General features: G+C 36.9%; 1 protein-coding gene across 6 annotated transcripts in view; it reads left to right on the forward strand.

Annotated features, from left to right (window-relative positions):
* The window catches only part of Slc4a4 (solute carrier family 4 member 4), a 406144-nt gene that overhangs the window by 253952 nt on the left and 136531 nt on the right, over positions 1-15661 (forward strand). For all 6 annotated transcript variants that reach the window (XM_058574042.1, XM_046428692.2, XM_058574038.1 and 3 more), the window contains exon 7: positions 7552-7628. In XM_058574042.1, coding sequence (XP_058430025.1) covers positions 7552-7628 — 77 coding nt within the window. The remainder of the gene's footprint in view (positions 1-7551; positions 7629-15661) is intronic.

The raw sequence follows: 15661 nt of genomic DNA on the forward strand, positions 1-15661 counted from the left end.
AACAATCTTTGAAAGAAGAGGGTGGTACCTGCACCTAATAGAAGAAAAAGAAGGCCCAGATCTTCATCGTGTCAGATTAGGCCCCTACTTCCTTAACAAGACTCCTAAAGGGCAAGAAATTAAATCAAGAATTAGTAATGGGATGGATTCAAACTGAAAGCTTCTTCTCAGCAAAAGAAACAATCAGTGAGGTAAATAGAGAGCCAACAGAATGGGAGCAAATTTTTACCACATGCACATCAGATAGAGCACTAATCTCCAGGATATATAAAGAAATAATAATAAAAAACTCACACCAAAAAACCAAATAACCCAATCAATAAATGGGCTAAGGAACTGAATAGACATTTCTCAGAAGATGATATACAATCGATTAACAAATATATGAAAAAATGTTCAACATCTCTACAATTAGAGAAATGCAAATCAAAACTACTCTAAGATTTCATCTCACTCCAGTCAGATGGCAGTTATTAAGAATACAAGCAACAGTAAGTGTTGGCGAGGATGTGGGGAAAAAGGCACACTCTTACATTGCTGGTGGGACTGCAAATTGGTGCAGCCAATCTGGAAAGCAATAGGGAGATTTCTTAGAAAACTTGGAGTGGAACCACCATTTGACCCAGTTATCCCATTCCTCAGTTTGTAACCAAAGGACTGAAAAACAGCATACTGTAGTGACACAGCCACATCAATGTTTACAGCAGCACAGTTCACAATAGCTAATCTGTGGAGCCAACCTAGATGCCCTTCTGTGGATGAATGGATAAAGTAAGTGTGGTATATATACACAATAGAATATTACTTAGCATTAAAAGAGAATAAAATCATGGCATTTGCAGGAAAATAGATGGAGTTGAAGAATATCGTGATAAGTGAAGTTAGCCAATCCCAAAAAACCAAAGGCTAAATGATTGCTGATTCATAATGGAGGTTGGGGGGGAGCATGGGAGGAATGGAGGAACTATGGATAGAGGAGAAAGGGGAATGGAAGAGGTATGGGCGTAGGAAAGATGGTGTAATGAGATGGACTTCATTACCGTAGGTACATATATGAAGACACAAATGGTGTGACTCTACTTGGTGCACAACCAGAGAAATGAAAAATTGTGCTCTATTTGTATACTATGAATCTAAATGCATTCTGCTGTCATGTATAACAAATTAGAACAAATAAACAATTGATCAAAAATCTAAAAATGTTAACAAAAAAGAAGAGGGTGTTGATTGCGCACCTCCTTGTTACAGGTGTCCTGCTGTGATCTGACTCCTGCACACTTCTAGCTCTCTGTGTAAGAGCATCTTCTCTGTTATCTTTGTCCCATACGTTAGGGATGATTTCACTTTTGGCTGAACTTCACTCACATACTTTGATAGTTATCTGGGTCTTTTGATGTCATCGTCTTTCCTCCAAATTTCTTTCACTTTCCAGTGATTTCAGTGCCACCTACCCCTCTGGCTTTTCTTTGTCTCAGGGCTCTCCTTTCCTTTGGCCCAGACTGGACACCCTGTCCCATTTCTCCTGCATCCTCACTCTTGGTTCTTGGTTTGCAGGGTTTTCTTTTTCCCGTTATCACTTCTGACTTCTGTTCCTTCCGTTGGCTGACAGGCCTTTGGCCAGCTTGGCAGAGTCCTTGGGTTCTGTTAGTTCTGGGCCAGCAACAGATTTCTTCCTTATTTACACTCAGACTTTCCAAGTCTGAAGGCTCTTGGAGGGTACATGCAGCATCTCCCTCCATAGGAGATGGACTTAGCACAGTTGTGTTTAGAGTAGTAATTCCAGATGGAGGTCAGATGATACCCACTTGCATTATTCATTCACCAATATTTATGAGGCTCCACTAATGCCAAGCTCTAAGGCTAGAACTGTGAACAAGACAAAACCAAGTACCTTGGCTCTGGGTTCTTGGAGTTTATATTATAGAAAATTATGAAGAAACAAACAATAAAAACTTCCTAAACCAAACAATTAAAATGAAACAAAAATAGACAAACTGATTTCTTATTTATGAAATTCTTTCAAAAAGCTCCTAATGACTGACAGTATTTTTAGCTTTCCTTAGTCTAATACTTGCATTTTATGTATTTCTGCATTTTATTTAAAAGATGGGTGAAGGGAGTAGATTAGGAATCTTAATAATCTGCGTATTTTTAAAGTACTTTTGGTGGGAATTGCTTTTGATAGCCTGTTGTGATAGAAAACTAAGCTATTCCTTCCAGAGAGTCTCAAATTTATTGTAAGTATTCTAAATGATTTATTATCCTTGTTCTATTTCTGTTTTTAGTGGTTGAAATGGGAAGAAGTTGTAGTTGGAGTAACTTGAAATGTGGAAAACCAATATGGAAATAATGGAGAATTGGCTTTGTGTACATTATGGAATTTCCCAAACACTTGGCTATGACGATGTAGGACATTTAGAAGCATGTGGTGTTATTATCTTATAATTATATTCTTACTGCTTTTAGCATCCTTTCTTCTTTGTCACAGAGTTGTGGTTTGGTGCTGCTTAATCACAGTTGTATACAGAATAGCTGAGTTCAATACTTTTCCTGTTCTTTTCTTTATGAAAATGAAAAAGTGAAGAAATACAGATTCCGTCTTTGGGAACAGCTAAGTTGAAAACCTAGAACATATTTGTCTCAAACACCCTCAGCAATGTTATGTTGTACACAGTTGGCACGGAAATAGGATATATTCTTCATGGTTGTACATTATACTTTCTCTTCATTGACATGATGAAGGACATGTGTTTATTTGTGTAAATAGCATAGAGCAGTTTTCTTTATAGAGGAGGTGGGACTGGTATTAAGAAATCTAATTTTAAATTTCGGTTGTAATCATGAACTTAACCTTCTTGAAGTTCATTTGTTTAACATTAAGTGGTAATAATAATACCAATCTTCCAGTGTTGATATGAAAATTAAATAAGATATGTACTCAAAGAGATTAGTTAATCATTAAGCTTGGATGTAGACATCTTCAGTAAGTTTGTTATGTCTATAGAGCAGGGAGGATTATCAGTGGAGTCAATGGGGATACAGAACACATTAACAAGCTGTTAGTCAGATTTTTGTCACTGCAACAAAATACCTGAGATAAACAATTTGCAAGGAGGAAAGATTTATTTTGGCTCAAGTTTTAGAAGTATTATTATAAGTATTCTAAGTGATTTATTTCATGGTCACTTGGTCCTGCTGCTTTGGGCCAGTGGTAGAATAGTACATCATGGTGGGAAGTTGTGGCAGAAAACATCTGTTTACTTCATGGTATTATCTCCAATGGCCTACCTTCTTCTTACTAAGTTCCATCTCCTAAAGGTTCCACCAACTCCCAGTCCCACAGGGTAAGGACTAAACCTTCAATACAGGGGACAGGGGTAGGGAGCATTCCATATCCAAAGTATAGCACATGCATTTTCCTGAAATTACATTTACTATTTAGTTTATGGTCCTACACAGTGCAGATTAGATTCATACCTCTGAATTTTCTAACATGAACTTATATATCTGTAACTTGTATTTTACCTTAGTTATTTTTTATTCTGAAAATGTTATATATTCTTAAGAAAAAAGAACCCAGTGTATTTCATAGACCTGAGCTATTTGTTTTAACTTGTCCCTGTGTTCTCTGTTGGCTCATTATGTAGTTTGAGATGAGGGGGCTGCCATTGTGTTTATACATATTTACATTTTTATGTACATATTTAAGTATCATTCCATGCCATGCATTCTCTATACCCCATTATATCTAGTAGAATTGCAAAGGACTTTATGAATTGCTACATGTATGCTAAAGAATAACAATGATTTTCAAACAGTACAGAATGTAATTAATTTTTATAGAAACAGTATGTACCTGCCAAATGGGTACTTTGCAAATGAAATTGTTTTTGATTGTGTGAAACTGCTTGAAAATGTGATTCTCCAAAGCTTTTATTTTTCCCCCTTATGGCTAGAAAACAGTGATATGGAAATTAATTATGACTATGCACTCAAGACTAGTTCTTCTCTTAAAAAAAAACAACCGTTAAAAAAAAAAAAAAACCCACAAAGTTTCTTTGGATAAAAATCAGGGCTAAGACATTTGTATGTCCTGAAATCAAATTCCATGCATGTATGAGTTGGTCTGAATGAATCAACTACTCTGTATAGCTATAAACCTCTAATTAAGGAAAAGAAAAGAAAAGGCAGGATCTGCAATGGTAGCTTTGAGTGATTCACCACCTGTCCCACTTTAGGGTATGTTTGTATTTCATCTGTTTGGTACAAGGTGACATTTTTCTCTAGTCCCCTAACTCCCTCAGGATTGTAGTATAATAAATTTGTATTGTAGGCCCAAACTCTAAATAGAATGCACTGATTTATTCTGACAGTGTGTCTTAGTGCATGTCAGTTGCAAAATGTACACAATAGAATGTGTTGTTAGGGACCCGTTGTGTAACAGCTTCTTGGGTTTGCTGAAATCCACACACAAATTTCTGATTCCCACATGTAATCTGGTTTGTAATCATTTGGCTCTTGTCCTGTCTTCTTTGATTTGGATAATACATTTCTGGAAAAGTCTGATCAGTGAGTTTCCAAAACAAAGTATTTATTTATTTAGTTGTATAGGTGAGGACTCAAAGGAAAACCAAATAGGATTCTTTTGTGTGTTTATGTGGTAAGGATGCTAATCAAATGATTTTGCTTGAGATAGGACAGTTGTGGAGCAGTGATTTGGATGAGGGCAAGTTACTAGAATTACCCTTCTGGCTACTCCGACTTAAATGTGCTTCTTCCAGTTCCAATTCTGAGTAGACATACACTGTTAAGATGACTATTTTATTTTGAGCAGTGGTTCTCAATCTTTATCATGTTTCAGAATCACTTAGAAGGTTTGTTAAAACCTATGTTGCTATGCTCCCTACCCAGAGTTTTGATAGAGTTGGTCTGGGGTGAGCCTCAAGAATTTTGCATTTCTAAGTAGTACCTAAGGGAAACAGATGCTGCTGGTCTAGGGACCACACTTGGAACCACTGATTAAGAGCATTGGGAAGCATCTGTCCCTGTTCAAGGTGTTGTGGAATGGGGGTGGGAAGTTTGATAGGGAGAGAGAGGGAAAAAATTGAAGAATACTGATTATATGCTTAGTTACCTGGGAGCTTTGACTCCTGAGCTCTTACAGCATATCACAAGGTTAAATGTTGGTGAAGCTGTTAATACTGGGAATTGGATAAAGTTAAGAAGGGGCAATAGATTTGATTGTTTCTTAACATTGGCCTTCTCTTTCTCATCTATTTCTTGCATCTTCCTTCAACCTGGGCTTTCTTCTGAAACCACCCCCCTCACCTTCTAGAATAAATATAGATAGTTGTACTATAACATTTCAGAAGTGAGAAAAATGATGAGGTACTATATGAGGTTTCTTAGAAAAGTTAACACATCAGTCAAATTTACCATTATCATAAAAAACCTTATCTATTTGTTGTTTACCTCCTTATGGTTGTAGCAATTAGGATGGTGATTGAGCTGAAATATACCTTTGCAGTATTTAGAGCTTTCAAACAAATCAATATGTTTAGGCTGTTGCCCAGGGAATTTAACTTGTTTAATGAAAAACTGCTTTCAGATTATTTCAACATAGCCAATAACATACATTTGATTGGTAATTAGAAATCAGTCTGGAGTATTCATCCTACACAAGCTGCTTTTAACTTGTAAGTCTTATTAGGACTGCTAAGACTACATTTCTTTAGGAGTATGTAATTCAGATTTCTTCACTCAGGCAGACCTTTCACTGTGTTAGTTCAAATAACTGCGTTTGTTTTTAAATATAAAGTGCAAAATTGTATCCATTCATCATTTCTATTAGAATCAATCTCAGCATTATTTGGGGGCATTCAAGTTTGTACCAGATGTCTTTTGTATGGACACTAGAAAGAGGTTACAGTTCAAAGCAGAAAATATCACCTTCAGAGGGGTTCTTTTAATTTTGCTTATGAAGCACTTTTGCCAATGTTACTTTCCTTTAAATAATGCCCTGTGCTCAAATTTTCCTAGAATAAAACGCCCATCAGGTAAAGGATTTAAGAGATCTAGGCCATGCTTACTCAATGAAATGCAGCAGAGTGGAAAATACCCTGTCTTGCCAGCTCAAGAAAACTATGATTTTTCTGATCTGGTAGTTAAAGGCTATTATATTACTTAAAGAACTGCTTTTACATAGAATTAACTTAATAGGAGTAGGTTTTCGTCTCTTGTAAAATTAGGTGTTGGGGTTTCTATGTGAAGGAATTAGTCTGTAATCTAAAGGATGATTTTGAAGCCAATGTGACGCTCTATTTGAACCTCTGTGCTTCTTTTCAACCCTTGTCCTTTTGCTGTGAAGACCAACCTGAGTCAGATCATTGAGGATTAATAATGAATGCATTGCTCAGCACCCTGCAGGGGTTGGGTCAAACACCCTGGATTTGAAAAAGTTACTCTTTTGCTTAGTAAGCCCACAAGTTTCAGGTCCAACTGCAGAATGCAAGTTCAGTATTCTGTTGATTAACATGGTCCACCTGAACATGATCTATGGCTGTTCTTGATGTTTTTTCTTTATACTTGTGTGTAACAGTTTCTAGAATAACTGGAGGGATTGCCAATTAATTTTATCCACAACTGTGATAGTGCTGAGAAGATTGGTTCCCATGTAGTATTCCTGATGAAATTTATCCTGTGACTTGAAGCAGAAGTCTGGCATGTTGAGGAGGCAAAGGGGCTGTGTTTATTTTAGATTGCCAAATGGAAATGCAGAGAAGCAGGGGAGCCTGTGAGAATATGACTGTGAGGCAGAGAGTGGGGATTCCAGAAATCAGATACCCACTAAGGAGAACTATTCTGTTTGAAATCTCTCTCAGAGAAGGGAAAGCAGGTGGCTTTTCTGGTCCATCAAAAAGAGTAAAGTGGTGTTCTAGGAAGGACTGTCAAGGCCTGGGGGAGAGGAGGTCCAGGCTTGCACCCAGGGGCCAGCTCTGCTGCTGATGAGGAAGGAATTGGTTTCTACAGGCCATGGAAAAGGAAAAGAAACCAGGGATATTAACATGTGTATGAGAAGGCAGTGATAGTAGTGAGCCAAACCAGAGGAAATTTATTTTATTTTAAATTTTTTTCAGCTGTAGATGGACATAATATCTTTATTATTTTTTTTTTTTAAATTTTTATGTGTTGCTGAGGATCGAACCCAGCACCCCATGCATGCGGGGCAGGCACTCTACCACTGAGCTATAACCCTAGCCCAGGAAATTTATCTTTATGCTTATTGTCCTAGAAGTTTATTTCAAAGTTTAACTTGTCTTGAAGTAGAACCAGGTAATAAGATTTTTAAAGTATTTGGGATTTTTGAATATTTTCCACTTAACCATGTTTGTACTCCAACCTGAATTCTGGAAAATTCTTCAGGAGAATCCTAATGTGTTTAAAAGCATCATCATCATTCTCATCTTTGTCTACTAGTGTTTATGAATTATACAACCAAGGTCTTAGTCTTGAAGAGATGTCTTTAATGAGAAATCACTTGTGTTTTTCCAGGTAGTCCAGCCATGACCCATAGGAATCTGACTTCCTCCAGTCTGAATGACATTTCTGATAAACCAGAGAAGGACCAGGTAAGCAAAGAATCCTTGACTCTTTGAAATGTACAAGTGAATGTGTGTCTAAACAATGCTAGGAAAAGATTAGAGATGATGGTTGCCTCACGTAACATGGACCATTATGCTTGCACTTTACCTGAGGGAAGGTAACCAGTATGTGAAGAGTTCTGGAGTCAGAACAGAATTTACGTCTTGATTCCAGCCTTTGTGGGTGGTGATGGTTTGGGCATTTTAAACCTTGGAGCTATAGTTGATTAGCTTTCAAACAGTAATAACCTCTGACTCAGGAGCATTGTGAGGATTAAATGAGATAATTTATGAAAGTGTTTGGGTAAACTATAAACAGCTAAGAAATGTTGGCAGTTGTTAATTTTGGAGGGATACAGCAGGCCCAGGTACTGATTGTTAAATCATCTCTCTAGCTTTATATTTGTTTGTCTATTAAAACATGTAGCAAGTAACCATTTGAAATGAAGAGCAATTGGGTTTTGAATCTGCTTTCTTTTCAAAAGAATGTGGGCCATTTTCCCAGTTGGCTGTATCTACCTGTGGAAAGATGTATTTCAAGAATATAGTTTATCAATATTTATAAAAGGATGCTTCCTGATTAATAAAGAAGTTATGGCTTCAAATAAATCAAAGTGGCATATTTTTAAAAGGACAGAAACCCCAACCCGTTTTCAGGGTTGTAGGGGAGGTAGCTATGTTGGAAAGAGTAAGAAACAAAAAGCAAGTACCATGGACTTGGAACTTGTTTCAAAACTAGATAGTTATGTAATGAACCCCAGTTTTCTACTTTGTTAAGTGGAAACAGTAATATATGGCTCACTTCAGAAAATCAAGTATCTGATTCTTGCTCCTTTTGTCCTTTGATATAGGAGAGTGTGATTCTAGTTGGCTTCATGCTTGACATTGCTAATTGTGTATCATTTATGTGACCTTATTCTTCCTTTCTTTCTCTTTTAAGTAGGGTGGTTTTGAAGATTTCTTTTTCACACTTTGCTATTTTTTTTTCTAAAAAAGGCAATATTTATGACAGTGTTCTTCTTTAACTGGCAGCTCTTGTAGTAGTGACAGAGGTTTATAGGGGTGGTGAATTTTAAAAAGAACAGGAAAGGTGAAATTATATTCCTTCTTATGAAATGGCTCTTGGATTCTTTTTACCTTCTCCTTTCCACCAGCAATACTCAAATAGGGCTGTCATCATCTCCAATCTGGATTGTTAGAAAAACCTTTAGAACTAAACCTTTATTCCCACTTTCTCCCAGTTCAATGTGCTTTTCATATTATTACCCTCATTTTTCTTCTCCGAATTGGAAACTATCCAGTTAAGTTTGGAATTTCCTGACTTTAAAGATCCTCTGAAATCTGGTGTTGTCCTTCCTATCTTCATTTACTTATTCTTGTTCTCCAAAAGAGGGGCTTCTTCTTTTGATCAGGACTGATCACTTTCCTCCACCTTTGCCTTGAGATTAATTGTTGACTCCTTGAATGCCTCCTCCCTCAAATGCTGATGTGGATTTTCTCCTCCCTTCCACCTGCTCAACTCCTGAAATAATCAGGGAGAAAATCACTTAAATATTGGATACATTGGTAGGTGTGTACCTGTAGCAGAAGAGGGAGACCCAGACCACTAGGATTTCCTTCAAAGCTCTTTTGCACATTTGGCTTCATTCAGTATTTACCAAGCAGTGTTGACTATTTAGGTTGTTTGCCAGGGATCTTGAAATTGGGTAAGGCAGTACACTGGTTAGGTTAGGTATATCTGGTTGACAAGACTTTTTGAGGAATTCTTTTTTTAGGAACAGCCCTCCTCTGGCCAAGAATTTGTCATAGGCAGCTGGTAAATTCTGGCTGAGAGAAATTTCCTACCTTCTTGGATCTTTTCATATTTGGGTATATGTAGAAGAAGTTTGATGACTTATGATACAAATTGCATGATATTTTGTTTCTAGTGATAGAAGAAATATGTTGGGATATTATGATATTTTGAAGTTCATTTTGCTATAAAACCTGTGTGACTGGGTCCTTAAAACCAGAATCTTCATTGCCTATCATTAACATCTCAAAGTCATGAAAGTTCATGTTAAGATGAAGCCCAAAGGTTTAACTCAAGAGTTTTGTTCCTCTTGTTTTCAAAGCGAGCAAATGAAGGTTGGTAAAAATACTATTATAAGAGCAACTGTCGATTCAAATGGTGTGTCTATTACAGTAATTATACTTAATCTAATGTGCTCTTCTGCCCAAGAAGAGGAAGAAAATCTGTTCTTTGCTTCCTACCAAAGAGCTTGAAGAGGAACTGTGACTGATTTATGATGTCTTCCACAACCAAAAGTAGGGGAGGAATTCAAATTAGTATTTCCAGTTTCTTTCTGTACCTTCTTTCTTAGTAACTAGAAATATAGAAGGCCCTAGGTCATTTTAGGGTAAGAAGAAAAGATGGACTTGCAAATAAGATGAAGATACGATAAATCTGACCCCACTCCCCCTTTTTTAAAGACTTGTTTTAACACAGTGAATCTAGGCTTTAATTTTTTAACCTGATTTTCCTCTGTTGGGGTAGGAAAAAAGGTTGCCAGGCTTAAATTTGTTTTGAAAAGCTTTTATAATTAATTAGCCAATGTCCTGGAAGTGAGCTTGGCAGTAAAGTCAAACTTGTCCTGTGTGCTTATCCAAGTTGGCCCAAAAAACTTCCATCCTACTGCGACTGAAGTTTCTGATTGACTGATTATTCTGCCTGAATACAATCTCAACAGTTGCGATGGTGCCTCATGGCTTCCTGGAGCTATATAACTTCCCAGTAGCACAAGGGATGGTTTTAATGTTCAGAGTTACAAAGAGGAACAGAACAGCTCTTTCTGACAGCTACATAGTGACAAAATTTGAGGGCATATTTTTTTATGAGATTCTGTTTTGGGAAAACAGAAGAAACAAATCTGTGGACTGCACTTTTTCTTTCTGGCTCTGCCAAGCCTCTGAACTTAGGATTTCAGAAGCGGCTGCCTGATTGAGAAATAGCTCAAAATAGTTAACAGCAGAAGAGCATAGCCAAAATTTAGGTGATTCAATGCTTTAACAATATTCCAACTTGGATGTTATATTTATTAAGCAGAAAAACACCTGTGGACAGTAGATTAAAAATACATCTGGAGCTCATCTAGTTGTAAATCTACATAAATAACTTCTTCTATTTTGTTGCTATGGAGTTGTGTTTTTGCATTATGCAGTTATCTTCCTTGGTTATCTTAGATTGATTTGTTTTTTATCCCCCTTTATTCCTTTCCTGATCTTTTAAAACTTTACATGCGTGTTAGATGGGCGTTCACCAAATGCGGTATCTTTAGTTTCAGTTTTCATGTGTTACAGAATTAGCTGAGTGGATAAGACATTTTTTCTCATCATTTTGCTTTTGAGCTTTAACTCTTGTAGAAGTACTGTGCTCATTGGTACAATAACTTCAGAAGGGGTTGACTTTTTTTCACATTTATCAACAATGCAATAACGTCTCACAATTCCATGTTCAACTTTAAGTGAAATTGCAGTCTGGAGTTTGCAGTGGATACAGAATTTATGGAAATACCTTACAGATTTCCAGGGAGACATGTAAGGATCACATAGCCTTAGAGCTGCTTGTCTGATTATCACTTCCTTGATACTTATTATTTAACAGGCTTCCCTGAGAATTTATCCCATTGGTCTCCTCATGAAATTTGGCCTAGGGTTAATGTGTAAAGTGTTTTATAACCATATGGTTTTATTTTTGAAGTGTTGGTCTTCTATGATAGTAAACCCAAGTTTAGATATTTTGTCAGAGAGTAGTAAGATGAAACCATTAAGTCACATACAAACTTGAAATTGCTAAGCCATTATGGCCATAAAGTGAAATCTAGAAGGAAACACTCGGTAGCTGAATGACTCCTAGTCCTTCTCTTCCTCATACATGACATAGGTGCAAGTCAACCTCTTTTAGCTGAGATGACTCTTTCATGGTTTTGAAGGTATGATTCCATCCCAGAGCATACATGGAGCTTCCCTTAGCCTTAGTAGCTGGTTCATATTTATGGTGACAGAAATATACCCAAACATCTTTTTTTCTTTTTTATGGCTCAAACACTGAAGTTCACACTGAGTATGGATAGTCTTACTTTACTCCTCAAGGGAGGCACGGTGGCTGAGAAAAGATCATGATCTCCAAGATTAGAATAGTGGTCTTCAGCATGTTTTCAGGTATCAGTGAGGCACTGCTGTGTCAGAACAGCTCCAGAGGGAATTGCATCTGTGAAAACTTGAGAACAAAAGTATGTTGTGAGGAGGGTTACAGTCCTTGGTCACTACAGTTTTGCTAATTGCTGTGAGCATCCCCATGGCTCAGTGACTATGGCTTTCCTTGGGCCACGTGTTTTTGAAGGGAACTTGTGTGGCCACGATTATCCTTAGGTCCCTTTCAAACAAGATCAACTTGCATTTAGATAACTAATAAAACAGATGTTTATCATCACCTTTTGTCTAATAGAAATTTGACTTAATATAGCTTCCTTTTTCTATCCTGAGCTCTGTCCTGTGGTCTTAAAGTTTTAACTACTGGTGGGTGGGAGTAGAGTTTGAGAAGCACTGTGTCAGTACTGATTTCAAGAACCTGTGTGTTTTAAAGTTGGGACAGTTGAATTTCCCTTTTATTGATGCTGTACTTTCTTGAAAGCCATTTGATTCCATCAGAAAACCAGCATTCAATTAAAAGCAGGTTCTGTTCCAGTTTTAACATGATAATAAATCATAACCATATGGTTGTAAATAAATCATAACCATAATGGTTATATATATATATATACATATATATATATATATATATATATATATATACACACACATACAAGAATTCTTTACCTACTATATAGTAACATGTTCTTACTATAATATTTTTTAAAAATCTTAAAAGAGTTTTCTAGTTCAGAAATATACAAAAACTGCTGTAAAACTTAAACCAGGCAAGCTTGAATAAAATAGAAAGTAATAATTCTTAAATTCCAACCCTTCAAAGTAACCACTATTTGCAGTTCAATGTAGAGTCTTCTGGAATTTTTTGATGCATACTTATATGCTTCCGCATGTAAAAGAGAAATAGGATTGTACTCTTCTACAACCTGATTATTTTTAACCCACAGTACCATGGAACTTACCTTATTCTTCTTAATGGCTATAGGGCAAATGAATCATATTTTATTGAAATGATCTTCTATTAATTGATACTGAGTTATTTTCAATTCTGTATGATTACAAATAAGCTCAGACAAAATATTCCTATGGTAATTTTTAGTTTTCTTTCATGAGTATTTCTGGAGGAGAAGTTTTTCTGAGTGCAATTGCTGGGTCACCATATATTGCCAACACAATTAATTTCTCAAGATATACCAATTGTGCCCTAGATTTTTTAAACATTTTAATAAACCTCCTCTACTGCCAAGATACTGCTTGCCACTCAGGTTTGAGTTTCTTCTTTATGATTCACTCCACCAAAAGCTCAGCAATTCAGCTAAAGTGAAAAGAATTTCAGTAACAGCATCTGTCTCCCAGCTCACTTTGGGACTTTTTTCAGAAGCTTAAAATATAGAGATAAAAACCAAGTTCATGGGCTGGGGCTGGGGCTCAGTGCACTTGCCTGGCATGTGCCAGGCACTGGGTTCAATTCTTAGCACTGCATATAAAGAAATAAAATAGAGGCCTATCAACAACTAAAAAAAAATATTAAAAAAACAACCCCCAGTTCATGTTCCTGGTCTAATTGGCTGTCTGAGCTGGCTAATTGCCTGTATCCTGAGGTAAGGAGGTGAAAAGTGCAGTGGCCCTAGCCTTGACCACTTGTGTTTCTTATTGCTCTAGCTAAAGGTGTTGCTGTTCCCAGCTCTGGGAGAAAGAGCTCTTTGGGCTCTGTAGGAATTTCCTTGGCAACCAAAAATGGTTTCCTTTCAAGAGCCCTTCTTGGTGGTCAGCATTTGGAAGAACAACAACAATAAAAAAAAAAAAAAGAATTGCAAGATGAGTTGGACAAAGGTTCTTTTTGAAGCATTACTCAACACATTTTCAGCTCAGCTCTGCCTCTCCCCCTCTCCCTCTTCCCCCAAGAGAATTTTAAGTGAACTGACATCCAAACTGTACAGTTATCTGGAAGCGCTTAGGAGCTTTGAAGGAGTGCTATTATCTGGGAGAGCTAATAGAAAGACAGCTGACCATGCTGTACGCAGTGGCTTGTTGCTACAGATTCTGCTGCTCCTCTGTCTCCTCAATGGGGAATCTCTGCAGAGTAGATCTATGAAGAGGCCACAGCTCACAGGAAGTTGCTTTTACTCTTCTTCAGAAGGTGAATGGTTTTCCACTGTCTGCAGTTCATTCTTCTGATTGATCCGGAGACTAGTTGATTTGTTTACCTTGGCAGAATTTCATGATCCTATCAGCCACCACCAGAGCTTCCTGATTTCTCCATGTATTACCATCAATGGTCTCATTTTACTCCCTAGATTCAAGTGAAACTGAACAGAAATGGAAACAACACTTTTTTTTTCTTTTTCTACCACATTAAAAGGGCAGTGGTATTATTTTTTCTGTAATCCAAAAGCCAGTGGTTAGTCACACCAAGCAAACATTCCTGCCTAATCAGTGTTCTATGCATACATATACATGAAGGTAGAAAGTAACTGAGTCTTTGCATAGGCAGCCATTGTAAACTTTGAATTTCAAAATTAGCTGTACTGCTAATCATGCTGTGGCTCTACCTGCTAGTATTGAGACAAGCGTCTCACTGATAGAACACCCAATTGAGTCTATTCCAGTATAAAGAATAATTAACAATAACTAACATAGATTGGACCCCTACTTACATATGCCATGTGAATGCTTTGGAATTGGTACTCTCAACCATCTATATTTGAAGCCTGGAGAGATTAGTTCCCTGAAGTTAAACAGCATCTAAGCAGTAGGCTGCATCCTGTTGTGTGTGCCTGTGCTCTTAATCAGCATAATGAATTCTGCCTATTTAGATTAGGGGCGTCTCTGAGGTTTGAAGCCACAGTGAAACAGACAGGTGTCCAGTTGATAGTTTTTGGCCTTTGGTTTGCCTTTGAGGTACACATCATGTTGACTAGGCTAATTACCAGAATTAGTGTTAAAAAATAATTTTAAAAATTCTTAAGGCTCTTTGATTGGTTGGACATTTCTGCTGCTACAATGATTAAAAGACTTGATGTTGTATATCTGTACTGTGTGTAGGATTGGAGGGGGATCAGTCAAAAGAGGCTGAAATAATTTAAAAAGGTATGATATATGATTCCCTATTGTGAGTTTGTATCTAGCTGGGAAGACCAAATAAACTGTGTGGTGCTGACAGTGGAGCACGGCAGGAGTTCATTGAAAGATGAAATAACTGTGTGGGCCAGAGCTGTCAATCAAAGAGAAACAAGGGACTTTGGAAGCATCTTTTCATTTTAAAGAACATAAATAACAGAAGAGATGAGCATTAGCCAAATGAAACATTCTTCCTTAGATAAAGAGTTGGGTAAGAAGTGGGAGAAATAAGTTAAACTGTAACTATCTGCAGTTTAATAATACAAGTGAATGACTTGATTCATACAATAAATGGAAAATATTGTGGCTTTTAGAATTCTTTGAAATAAAGACCCCAGAGTCCTCAAATATGATAAACTACAACATTTAAATTTAAATTTTATTGGTTGTAGTTACAGTTCTTGTGAATTTAACAAGTGTAGATTAGATTGGCAAGTTGACTCCATCACAGATCACAGTGGATAATCAAGAGTTAGATCTCACTTGGTTTATGAATCTTCACCTTGTTCTTTACTGAAATAACCCATTGTTCTTTGGCTTTTAGATCAGTCAGTGTTTATCCTCACTATAGATTCAATCCCCTCTAGGTCATTAAGTCATACATACACATATATCATTGTGACCTTATTTTTTCTGGTAAGTGGAAAAAGCAATTATTACTGAGCTTTTTCCATTAATCCTATCTCAGGAAGAGCATTAACTTAAATAAGCAT

Source organism: Marmota monax, unplaced genomic scaffold (genome assembly GCF_021218885.2).
Source record: "Marmota monax isolate L192 unplaced genomic scaffold, Marmota_monax_Labrador192_F-V1.1 WCK01_AAM20220418_F8-fsc00132, whole genome shotgun sequence".
NCBI classification, from domain to species: Eukaryota; Metazoa; Chordata; class Mammalia; order Rodentia; family Sciuridae; genus Marmota; species Marmota monax.